This window comes from Rhinolophus sinicus, chromosome 1, assembly GCF_057876585.1.
Source record: "Rhinolophus sinicus isolate RSI-liver-muscle chromosome 1, RSI-T2T, whole genome shotgun sequence".
NCBI lineage: Eukaryota > Metazoa > Chordata > Mammalia > Chiroptera > Rhinolophidae > Rhinolophus > Rhinolophus sinicus.
Window position 1 is genome coordinate 56,502,868 of NC_142501.1, and position 12,105 is coordinate 56,514,972.

The following is a 12,105-nucleotide window of genomic DNA, read 5'->3' on the forward strand; positions in this document are numbered from 1 at the left end:
GTGTGTGTGTGTGTGTGTGTGTGTGTACTCTCCCACTCTACTAAAATTTTCTTGGGGGAGGAATGTGTCTATGATGTCTGAACCACAAACTGCCCAATAGAGCACTGTAGGTGTCCAAGCCCTGTTTGTTGACAAAACGTTTTCCATCCAACCCAAACTATGACTGTTAGTTAGTCTAAAAACATAGCAACGTTTTTTAAATATTTTTATTTAATTGTTTTCTGCCAGCAGAAAATACTGTGATTTTTATTTATTTATTTATTTTTTTGCAATGGTCATGAGGAAGGACTCTGAATCCCTCTCATCTCTTTTCCTGTGAAGATACAAAATTTGAGATAGAGGAAGAAGCTGTTTTTCTCCCCCCTTCTTTTTCCATCTCTCCCCCCCACACACACACTTCAGTTCAAGCCATTGTTTCTCAGTCTAGTTGTGTAGGACACAACTCCCTGGCCCATGCTGGTAGTATGAGCCTTGTGCCCCCCCCCCCCCCCCGACCTCCCAGGCAGTCAGTCCCCGGTTGTTGGTTGGTGGGCTGCTCACAGCAGCTCACCACAGCTCTCAACGGCTCCCAGCTGCTCACGCTGGCCGCTGGCTGCTCATGGCAGCACATGGTAGCCCACAGCAGCACACAGCAGCCTGCCGTGGCCATGGCAGCTCACTCAGGCAATCTGGCTGCTCACTGCAGCCCAGCTCCAGGGAGAGCCGTTGTTCACGATCTTAGCTGTAGGGGGTGCAGCTCACTGGCTTATGTGGGAATCAAACCAGCGACCTCGGTGTTAGCACGGTGCTCAAGCCATCGGGCCGGCCCTAAGAAGCTGGTTTTAAAGGGGAAGCTGCAAGTGGATCTCCTAGGATGAGGCCTCCAGAAGAAAAGTAGGACTCTGGTGTTGTGGAAGACATTTTGGAATTTAATTGGGAGCACATAGGGCCGTCTAGAGGCTCAGAGGGAATCCCACTGTGGGTTGCACCAGGTTTCAGAGCCTGAAAGTGGGATTTTTTTCTTCCTCATTTAGCTTGAACCCTTTGAGGTGATTCCAGTGGCAACCCGTGTTCCTCAAACTTCATCGTCCTTAAATCCTCTAAAGGCCCTAGGCAGTGTCAAAGGTTGGGAGAAAATTAAGTTTACCAGGTTACCACTATCCACGTCACGATTCCAGTACCCACATGGGAGAGAAACCAACACACAGAGAAATGAAGTGAGGTGCCGAAGGTCTTTCTCTGTGCATGCAGTTTATGACGGTATCAGGATGTAGATTCCAAGTCTCTCAGTCTGGTCTTCTTTCCCACTTAACATGCTGCGTTTCTCCTACTGAGTTCAGGAGTTTGTAAGGCGTCAGAGCAGGACCTGGGTGTTGGAGGCAGTATCACCTCCTGCAAGAAGAAGTGGGAATTAGGCTCTTCTATGAAGCCACTGCTGTCAGATCATGTGCTGCTGTGGTGGTGGAGAAAGTCTGCAATGGGAATTAAAAGGAAACATATCATGCATTTTTGAGATAAGTTTGGGTACTGGGGTTGGTAGACACTTGCACACCCCACCTGTGGAAATGTTTCTCACTGTTATAAGTAATATTTAAAGTTATTATAAATAATATTTAAAGTTATTAGCAGCAGAAGCATCAAAGAGTCATGTGACAGGCTTTCCGTTCTCATCATGATGTGAGATTTCTAGAAGTTTTCACCTCCTATTTTTTACACTTATAAAAGTATACCTATACTTCCATACTTATTCTTTTCTATAGAATGCTGAGCACTGCTGGCGAAAATTATAAAACCATTGCCAACCCATGTTCTGCACCTTGAGCTCAGCCCTAACATTATTCACTGATTCTGCTGTTAATACATGTTTCTATTAAAATATTTCTCTTATCCTTTTGCCATAGTGCAATTTCATATCTTTACTAGGAACCCTTTTCAAATTCCCTGCTTCACACATTTAGTGCTTCACATATAGGAAAAAGAAAGAAACCAATAGGTAGAAAACTTTTACTTGGTTCCAAATGACCTATGTAACTGTATTCATACCTATCGTCCTTTTTCCTTTCCTCTAATCTCAAAGTTCTGCACCTCAAATTCTTGGCCAAACCGTCCAAAAATACTTTGGATCTCAACTCATTCTAATTCTTCAGTGACCTTAGATCATCGTTCTCCCTTCCCTCCTGAACCGTGGCCTCTCCCACCCTATTGATTCTTTCCCTTCAGCAAATATACCTGCTTAGACTTTGCCCATATATACATGCTTAGACCTGCTAGGAAAAAACAAAACAAAACACTCCTCAGAGTCTCTTGACTCCTTTGCCTACTTTATTTGCATAATTTCTTATCACTTTCATATTAATATTTTAAAGCCCTGTCACACAAATAAAAGTACTCTTATCAAGGCTCCAAATCATTATCTAGTTGCAAATCCAGTGCGACCTTTGCATTCTCCTTCCTACTGGATATTTTATGACGTACATTACTGAAGTCTACACCCTCCTTCCTGAAACAAACTTCACTTGGCTTCTATTTGAAACTTTCTTCTTCCTTCCTTCCTTCCTTCCTTCCTTCCTTCCTTCCTTCCTTCCTTCCTATATTTTATTGGGGAAGGGGAACAGGACTTTAATGGGGAACAGTGTGTACTTCCAGGACTTTTTCCAAGTCAAGCTGTTGTCCTTTCAATCTTAGTTGTGGAGGGCGCAGCTCAGCTCCAGGTCCAGTTGCCATTGTTAATTGCTGGGGGTGCAGCCCACCATTCCTTGCGGGAGTCAAACCAGCAACCTTGTGGTTGAGAGCCCACTGCCCCATGTGGGAATCAAACCAGCAGCCTTCGGTGTTAGGAGCATGGAGCTCCAACCGCCTGAGCCACCGGGCTGGCCCAAAACTTTCTTTTTCCAACCAATATGGTCTCTCTCTGTCTCTCTGTCTCTGTCTCTCTCTGTCTCTGTCTCTCTCTGTCTCTCTCTGTCTCTCTGTCTCTCTGTCTCTCTCTCTCTCTCTCTCTCTCTCTCTCTCTCTCTCTCTCTCTCCTTTTCTTCATGGAATCTTTTGATCAACCTGTAAATATTAATGTTTTTAAGGGTTCCTTTTTCAATTCAACTCCTGACTATGCGTATTTTCAGGGTTAATTATTATTTCTCATGCCTTCACCCATTATAAGTAAGGCTTGAATTCCAAAAACTTCTCCTCAAATTCATATATTCATCTGCCTCATGGATTTCTCTATTTTAGTATTTCAGAAGTACCTCAACTCATCATAGCCACATCCGAACTCATCAAATTGTTCCAAACTTGAAAATAGGCAAACAAGATTAGCAGATGTCCTTTCAGTACAGAGTTAGTCTTGAGTTTCTATTCACAGGGCTATTTTACTACTTTGTGGTGGCAGAAAGATTACCTTGAAAATTTGTGCTGAGTAGAGATGCGAATAATTTCTTTTCAGTGTGACCAATATTCCTAGAGATTGGAGTTTATGGCATGGTTTGATATTAACCAATTTGATAGCCAGCTGGGCAATCTCTTAGGGTGTCTGTATATAATTAGCTTCTCAAATACTCTCTAGACCGGTTTAAACATATTACTAGTATCCTTATTAATCAATGAATTGAATAAAATCTTTGAACATGTTTATCTTATATTTGGATGAGAGTCATTATTTTGTCCTTTTGAAAATTATACTTTAAAATATTTATATTCCTTGAGGCGGCCAGATGGCTCAGTTGGTTAGAGCACGAGCTCTGAAGAACACAGTTGCCAGTTTGATTCCCACATGGGCCAGTGAGCTCCGCCCCCTGCAACTAACATTGAAGACAATGAGCTGCCACTGAGCTTCCAGAGGGGTGACCGGATGGCTCAGTGGGTTAGAGTGCGAGCTCTCAACAAGGTTGCTGTTCAATTCCCACATGGGATGGTGGGCTGCACCTCCTGCAACTAAAAGATTGAAAATGGCGACTGGACTTGGAGCTGAGCTGCGCCCTCCACAACTAAATTGAAGGACAATGACTTGGAGCTGATGGCCCTGGAGAAACGCACTGTTCCCCAGTATTTCCCAATTAAAAAAACCCACAAATATTTCCATTCCAACTTGTTACTTCTACTGTGTTCTGTTTTTAATAAAAGGACGTTAATATTCACTTAGTCATCCAAGAAAAAAACCTGGAAATTTCTCTATATTTCTTTCTTTGCCTTACCCCCCACCTACTAAACACAAGTCTGATTAGTTCTAGGTTTAGCCACTGTGTATATTAAATATCTCAAAATCTCATTCTTCTTCCCCTCCATTCTCTGTACTCTTGTCTTATTTCTGATGATCACATTTCTCCTCAATCTTCTGTGGTAGACTCTTGAATGATTTCTCTTCCTCCATTGGCTCCCTATTCTGTCCATTTCTTATACTTCTTCCAGAATGATCTTTCTCAAAGATAAATCTAATCATATCATTCCTTTGTAAAATCTTAAGTGGCTCCCTATCTTCCTAGATCCGATCAAAATACTTAAAACAACATAGAAAACTTTGTTTCAAAATCTGTTTTCTATTTATCTTTCCTAGTCTTAATTTTGGTCTTCTCCCACATATCCCCTTTCTCCCACTAGGCACAAGTGTAATTTCTGAAGATATTGTGATTTTCTGCTCCTCTCTGCCTTTGAACACAGTTTCTTTCTAACTAGGATGTCTATGTCATCCTCGTCGTCGTCCTCTTCCTCCTCCTCCTCCTCCTTCCGCCCGTTACCCTTTCCCTGTTTAACCTTTACTCACCTGTCCAGATTCACCTAGAAATGCCATCTTCTGGGAAATTTATTTTTTTATGTCCCTGTGGCATTTAATGAAATTAAATCAAAGTAATTGTTGATCTTCCTGTCACGTCTTTCACTGAACTATGAGACCTAAACAGCCTGTGAGTGATCCAGCTTAATCTGTATAATATTCCTCTTGCCAGTGAGTTTATAAGAAAGCAAGCAATACCAGTGACGAAGGTAGTGAGGGTATTTGGTCCTTAGCTCAAAGGGTTAGGACAGATCCAAGTACAGGTCGTAAGGCTTGCTCTCACCCACAGCTATAGTCTCAACTCCTGCATACTCAGGGCAGTGTGCTTTTATGAAAAGAGCACTGGTTTGGGAGTCAGGAGGACTGAACTCTAGTTCTGATACTGATATTAACGAACTAGTTGCATGATCTTGCCAAGTCATTTTCCTTCTCAAATAACCTGCATAAGACTTGTAGGAGGTCATATCTCGGAAAGAGCTATGTACTCACTTGAGATACTTTCTACCTGAAGGGCTGGGTAAGGTAGTGGATGGAGCCGGGGCTTCTGCTCTGCTCACCTGCAGGTGCAGTGCTTACACTGCAGTCTACGTGAATGCTGACCTAACGTTGTGCGGCTTGACAGCCTTGGATTGAGCCTTAGAAATCCTGGGACACATTTGAAATGAATAACTCAGGAAATGAGCATTATGCAATGCTGACAGCTGCCTGCCACAGCTCTAAAGAACAGGGCAGTACAGATAAAGGGAAAGCCAAGGAAAAGAAAATACACAGAGGTGAACTGGTAAATACAAATTAAAAAGCCTCCGTTGTGAAAAAGAGGCTTCTCCCCAACCTACCTTTTCTTAAAGCACATTTCTTTAGAAAACCTGTAAGTTCTTTATTTGTCTCTTTAAAATGTATGTAAATCTTTTGTAAAGGCTAAATACGCCTCTTGCCACCTTTACAACCCAGAAATGTCTTTCTCAAAGGAAGCTATTGCTTTGAAATGTAATCACCAAGGACCATAGCGTCCATATCTCCTGTCTCCACTTAGGTGCTTGGCAACAATTTGCAAAACTACCTTCTGCCATAAAAATGGGAGAAGTTTTATTATTCCTTTGGATAAAGGCAATTTATCCACAGTTATCAGGTGAATCTAGGATGAACTATGTGTGACAAATGGTGTTGTCAAATCCTCTTACTTGAGAACTAGTTATTGTTTCTTTTGACTACATGTATGTAATGGGTCATATAAGAGGTGAGGTTTCTTTCTGTCTTTGCAGTTTTGTTAGTGGATTGCCTGTGAGGTACGTCATCTTCTGGTTTAATGCTTATTCAAAAATAAAACTGTTTTCTTTCTCTTATTCCTTTCTGGAGAGGTTTTCTGGGGTGAAAGAAGATTTTGTTTTTAATCATATCTCCCCAACATGTGCAAAACAACCTTAGTAAGAATTATAAATGAGGCAAAAAAATAATTGTCACATTCTCACAATGTCCTGTCTCCCTCCCCTCTCCCTTTCCCATCTCTCTCTATACTTCCTATGTAATAGTCCCGCTTCAGAATTTATTTTGATATAAAAATAACTGCCCAGTGTCATCATCTATAAGATGGGAAATACTCTCACTGCCAAGAGCAGAGTTGACCATAAAATGAAACCTATCTCCACATATGATCACTTCACAGATAGAATGTATATTGGCCCATGCTACCTCAGATCTGGTAAAAGAAACAAACAACAGTAAAAAATAAAAATAAAAACCTTCTCTTTGGCCTTGCCTTTTATAAATGTGGTAAAAGTCAAACGGTTTAAATGTCAGCAACAGGGCACCAATAAAAGGGCTGTGAATATGAAATTCTTGAACGTGGTGCAAATGATAAGGAATGACGAGGATTATCCTTTCCCAGGAACTTAGAGAAAGAGTAAGACTTCTCTGGCAGTGACTAAATGATGGAGTGGGAAGGAAGAAAGCTGGTAGCTGAGGATCAGATCCTCTTTTAATAGAAAAGGTGTCCTTGTACTAATTACAGAAAAGCATTCTCCTTATGTAGATAAATTAGAGGAAAAAAAAAGGGGGGACTCCCTCTTAGATGATAAAGACCCTTGAGATTTTGGGTGGTAAGCTCAGTAGAGCTGAATTTGAACCCCTACTTGCCTCTTTAGGTGGGTATCTTTGAGCAATGTGAGGACTATACAAACTGGACACAGCGGCTGGCTGGTTGAGTGCCGCTACCACTTCCTACCCTTGCTCACATCCCTCCTATGCCTGATAACCAGCCCTAACCAGGTGGAACTTGATACAGATTTCCTTGGAGATGATGATTCTCTAGGAGATAATTACAAACCCTGGAAAAGGCCGAGAGAGGGGTTGTTTTTTCAGAAGATCTGAAGGACTGCCCCACTTATCTCTGCCTTTGGTGGTGGTGAGTGAATTTCCCCCTTCTATATTTCTCACAGTCTTTAACATTTGCAGTAATAAGCTATTTTCATAGCTATTCCCCCCTTCTTGTGATCTCTTAGCGGATGATAGAAGAGTGGATTGAGAGAGATAGTTCATAGATTTATGAAAAGTTGATTAAACAAACTTACAGAAAATTGGAAAGATTTGGCAAACACTGTGATACTCATCTCAGGCACAGATTGTCAGTGAAGAAGAGATCTCTCATTCTTCTAGAGGCATAAAAGCAAAATTTACAAAATCACTTCCTTATTTACCTGAGAGAGTAAGTGCATTTAATTTCTAAAGTTACTGTGTTTCATTGAATCTGATAAGCCATTGTTTATAAGATTTAAAATTATTTTATATTCCACTAAGGATGAAAAAAAAATTACACAATTAAATTGGCTGACGCTGGCTTGTAAGGCCCATTCTGTTTGAGAGATAGTAAAATCTGGGGAAATGTACACCTTAGACTAAGTGAAATAATAGCATCTCTAACCACAAGTGCTGTGATGAAATCCCAGCAGTGGGGTAGAAAATAGGATCTGGTTGCTTATTTGAATTGTATAATTCCTAGAAATACTTCTTCCTTGGCATAACCGTATAGATTCTGCATGAAGCCTGCTATGCTGAACATCTTGCTATTTTCTTGCGCGAGCCTGACATCTGCTGGACAAATAACACTTGAGCAAAGCTTTGTACAGTAGTCCCCCCACAACATCTACAGTTTGGCTTTCCATGGTTTCAGTTACCTGCCATTAATTGCAGTTCGAAAATATTAAATGTAAAATTCAGAAAATAAAGAATTTATAAGTTTTAAATTGTACACTGTTCTGAGTAGCATGATGAAATCTCTCCCCATCCTGCTCCATCCCTTCGGGACACAAATCGTCCCTTTGTCCAGAGCCTCCACACTGTAAACACTCCCCTCCTGTAGTCACGTAATAGTAGCCTTCTCAGTGCTCAGCTTGACTGTCAGGGTGTTGCAGAGCTTGTCTTCAAGTAATCTTTATTTTACTAAACAATGCCATATTCCCATAACTTTGATTACAGTATATTGTTATAATTGTTCTATTTTGTTACTAGTTATTGTTTTTAATCTCTTACTATGCCTAATTTATAAATAACTATGACTAATTTATAAATTAAACTTTTTCATAGGTATGTATTATAAAAAAACAAAACAAAATACGGTATATATAGATTTCAGTACTCTCAGTGGTTTCAGGCATCCATTGGGAGTCTTAGAATGGATCCCCCACAGATAAGCGGGACTACTCTGTGTGTGTGTGTGTGTGTGTGTGTGTGTGTGTGTGTGTGTTATAATCATTATTATTCCCTTATTTGGTAGGATAAAACTAAAGTTAAATGATTTCTGCAAGATCATTGAACTAGTATGAAGTATATCATTTGGCTCCATATTTTAAACTTTTTAACTACATATTGCTGCCTTCTGATATTTACCTCTTTTGTGAATGACACACTGTATACAGTCTATACACCTGGAGATGAAGGTAATGGGTAAGAGAGAAATAAAAGTGATAAGGGCCTGAAACCACAGAGAATTAGAATTAAGAGAGTTAGAATCATAAAGATCTCTGTGATTCTGGACTAGTAACACTGAAATTTTGGAGTATTAACCAAAAATGTTATTGGGCAAAGAAGTGCAGTAAACAGTACTAAACCATGCAAAATGGATGGAACTCTAAGCAAGATTTATTTACTCACTTCAAGAAAGGTTTCAGTTCCTACTATCTTGGAAAACTCATTGTCCCTGATGCCATCTTCTCTGTGGTCCTAGGGCATAGGTGGTACAAAGTACAGGAGACCAATTTTCACTTTAGTTTAAATAATACATCTTAAGCCAAAATGCTCAAAAGTATAAGAGATGCCTTCAAAAGAGTTAATACTCAAAATTCACATCAAGAGGAAAGACATTTAAGAGAGAGAGAGAGAGAGAGAGAGAGAGAGAGAGAGAGAGAAACTGAGAGACTCTTACTTCTTGAGTCTTTGCCTGCAAAAGTCTGGCAGAGGTTGGGGGGTCTGGGCCTGCTGGGCCAGCAGCTCTCCTCCTTTTCACTGTCACACTTCACCTGAAACCAAGAACCCAGTAGAACTCAGTCAGAGCCAGTGGTGGAGAAAGGCGCATGATGGCAGGCATCTGTAGGGGAAGGCGGCTGAGTGTACATGAGGGACGTGGCCTCTTTTCCTGTGGCAAAAACCTGATAGTGAGGAAGGCGGCAACTGGGGTGTAGCTCTACTTTTAATGAGAGGTAACATACATGCAAATGATATTGCAAGTTATCACTGTTTTCCTTTGTGGCAAAGACTGGAGAACTTTTCCAAGAGACCCTAGCACTTGATGGCAGTACTGTACACTCAGGCAAGAGGAGTCCTGAGTTTTTGAGAGTCCATGGGGTAGTTGATGGACCCAGGGGATGTGCCCACTAGGACCCTACACTACCCCTTCTAGACCATGCTCTAGTTACCCAGAATCCCAAATATGCTGCTCAAATGGCTCCAAAGCGGCTTCAGTGAACTGCACTGGTTTTGCCTCTTGTCTGTTCTCTCAAGGACTGTCCTCTCTCTTAGTGTACGCACTCCTGGGCCTGAGTGATGACCAATGGATGGCAATTTGGTTGGGTAGGGTGGACACATTTGGATATACAGGCAGGGGTGTTCACTCACATGTGTGAAGTCCCTGATGGTACAGGGAAGAGCAAGGGACAGGCCAGGGGCTGGGGAGTGGCTCTGCCTACACTGCCACGTTCTAGCACAGAAGTCTGAAGAGCCTGAGAAGTCTATATTTGAACCTAGGCTTCCAGGTCTTTGTGGTTACACATTTGTCAAGATACAAGAGAAGAGATTTTATTTAATAGTGTTTAGCTTAATGTATAACTGACCTTTACTCTTGTGTGGTTCCCACAAATGAGGGGGCAAGAGTGCTTAATAAGAAACTTCAAGAAGATCAGATCAGATGAGGAATTAGAAAAGCAGTTCTGGAAACCAGGATGTTCTTAAGAAACCAGGCCTATTTCTTTTTCTCCTTCTACGTTAACTCACTCCCATAAGTTTCTGAATGTAATTCGAGAATTGGTATGGCTGATGAGACAGGGAGCCTGGATTCCCTTTACCCAAGGACAAGAATCTAGAGCCTTTCTTTGCCAACCTCTCTCTCACGTCTAATCCACTCACCTCCAAGTCAAAATTGTTCCACAGCTGCTGGGTTAGAGATCGATGCAGTTCTGGTCTCTCTTGGCTGTCCTTCCATTTCTGCTGGAAGATGGACATGTCCAATGATTTAACTTTTCTGTCCATGGGATTCTTCTGAAACAGACTCTTTCTTGCTCTGCTCTTCCTTTTCCAAAAAGTCTCATCCTTGGCTGAATGTGCTTCCTTATTGGTGACCTGTAGACTCCACAGCTCTCTCTTTACCTGTGCAGGATCTGTGCTCCACTGTAGATCTGCTCTGGATGAAGAATGTGTGCAACAGGGTGTCTTGGGGTTAGAATGCAGGGTTTGTGATGGTGCTTGCATTGTGGACATCCCCTGCTGTGTTTCGTCTTCAGGGCAGAGGACACACGGGCACATGGAAGAAGAAGTAGGCAGCTTTGGACGGGTGGTGGGAGGCACAGGATCTTCCTGTGAGCCTGGCCCAAACTCAGGGTCTTGCTGGAGAACCAGCTTCTCTCCTCTCACTCTGTCCATCACTTCCCACACCACTTGGTCCAAACTGTTCCTTTGGGGGGTATTATGGGGTGATGATAGCCGATCTCGGGGGCAGGTATAGAGGCACATTTTGGAGATGGCTTTCCGGAGGCGTTCTCTGGGTGAGTGAGGTTCTGGCTCTGGGCCAAGAATCTTGATGGATGGCACCTCAGTTGGGTTGTAATTCCAGAACATGTGGGATGGTGTGAACTTTTGAACAGGTGTCTTAGACACATAGGAGTAGAGACAGAAGAAGGCATCAGCAGTGACAGCCAGTGTTTGCACCTGCTTAAACCTGCCTGGGTACAAGGGTTGAAGATGGTGAGTCTGGGGGGGTCATCGGCAAATTATTTATTTAATCTCTCCCTTCAATAGCCTTCCTAAAGCTTAAAATTCAGAAAGGAAGTGCCAATTTCCCCACTAGTATTTCTCCCATTTCGATTTCTGACACCCAGAAGCCCCTTTCTTGACTTCCCATCACAAGTAGTCCAAAAATCAATTTTATACAGGCTGAGAAATTTCTATATCTTGATTTAGCATATCCTTTCTGATGTCAGTATACAATGGCCTCTATCACTGTGTTTGCTTTAGATGACAAACATGATAAAAAAATAGCGAAATCAACATTATTTTCTTAGATGGTAACAAAACTTTAGTGTTACAGAAGACTTCATGATGGCAACACATTTGAGGAATAGCAATGACTCACTAGGCAATAGATGGGAGTAGAGAAATTTAGATTGACTCTATCATTTCTACTAGACCTTTGCTTCTCAAAATGTAGTTAGTAAGTAGTCCAATAGCATCAGCATTGCTTGGGAACTTGTTATAAATGCAGAATCTCAGACTGTATCCCAAAGATTTTAACAATATCCTTTGGTAATTCATGTACACATCCATGTTTTAAAAGCACAGTGATAAACTATATGTCCATTAAACTGTAAGCTTCCCGAAGGCAAGAATCCTGTTCCTCTGGTCTAATTGCTGTTCTTACAGAATTTAACACTTAATTAGGTGTTAAATTATGTGTTAAATTATGTGGCACATACAACAAATTCAATAAATAATCTTAAAACTTTAGTGTGATTAAGAATTATCTAAAGTGTTTGTGAAAAATATTCCAACTCAGAATCCTTGTTTTAGCAAAATCCTTGTTGGTGCTTGGGAGTCTAATTTTACCAAACTTTTAAGTTGACTGATACAAAGACTCTGAAACCACACTGTCAGAAAGACCATCA

General features: G+C 41.4%; 1 protein-coding gene across 3 annotated transcripts in view; it reads right to left on the reverse strand.

Moving 5' to 3' along the window:
• Positions 1 to 489: 489 nt before the first annotated feature.
• TESPA1 (thymocyte expressed, positive selection associated 1) overlaps positions 490 to 12,105 on the reverse strand; it is a 32,428-nt gene continuing 20,812 nt past the window's right edge. Inside the window, exons 9-12 of one of the 3 annotated variants that reach the window (XM_074325598.2) lie at positions 10,355 to 11,166; positions 9,159 to 9,252; positions 8,888 to 8,956; positions 490 to 1,371 (exon numbers count right to left, since the gene is read on the reverse strand). In XM_074325598.2, coding sequence (XP_074181699.2) covers positions 8,925 to 8,956; positions 9,159 to 9,252; positions 10,355 to 11,166 — 938 coding nt within the window. In that variant the 3' untranslated portion in view covers positions 490 to 1,371; positions 8,888 to 8,924. Of the gene's footprint in view, positions 1,452 to 8,887; positions 8,957 to 9,158; positions 9,253 to 10,354; positions 11,167 to 12,105 lie in introns of all 3 variants that reach the window. The other 2 variants (XM_019724383.3, XM_074325599.2) reach the window with 2 other exon arrangements.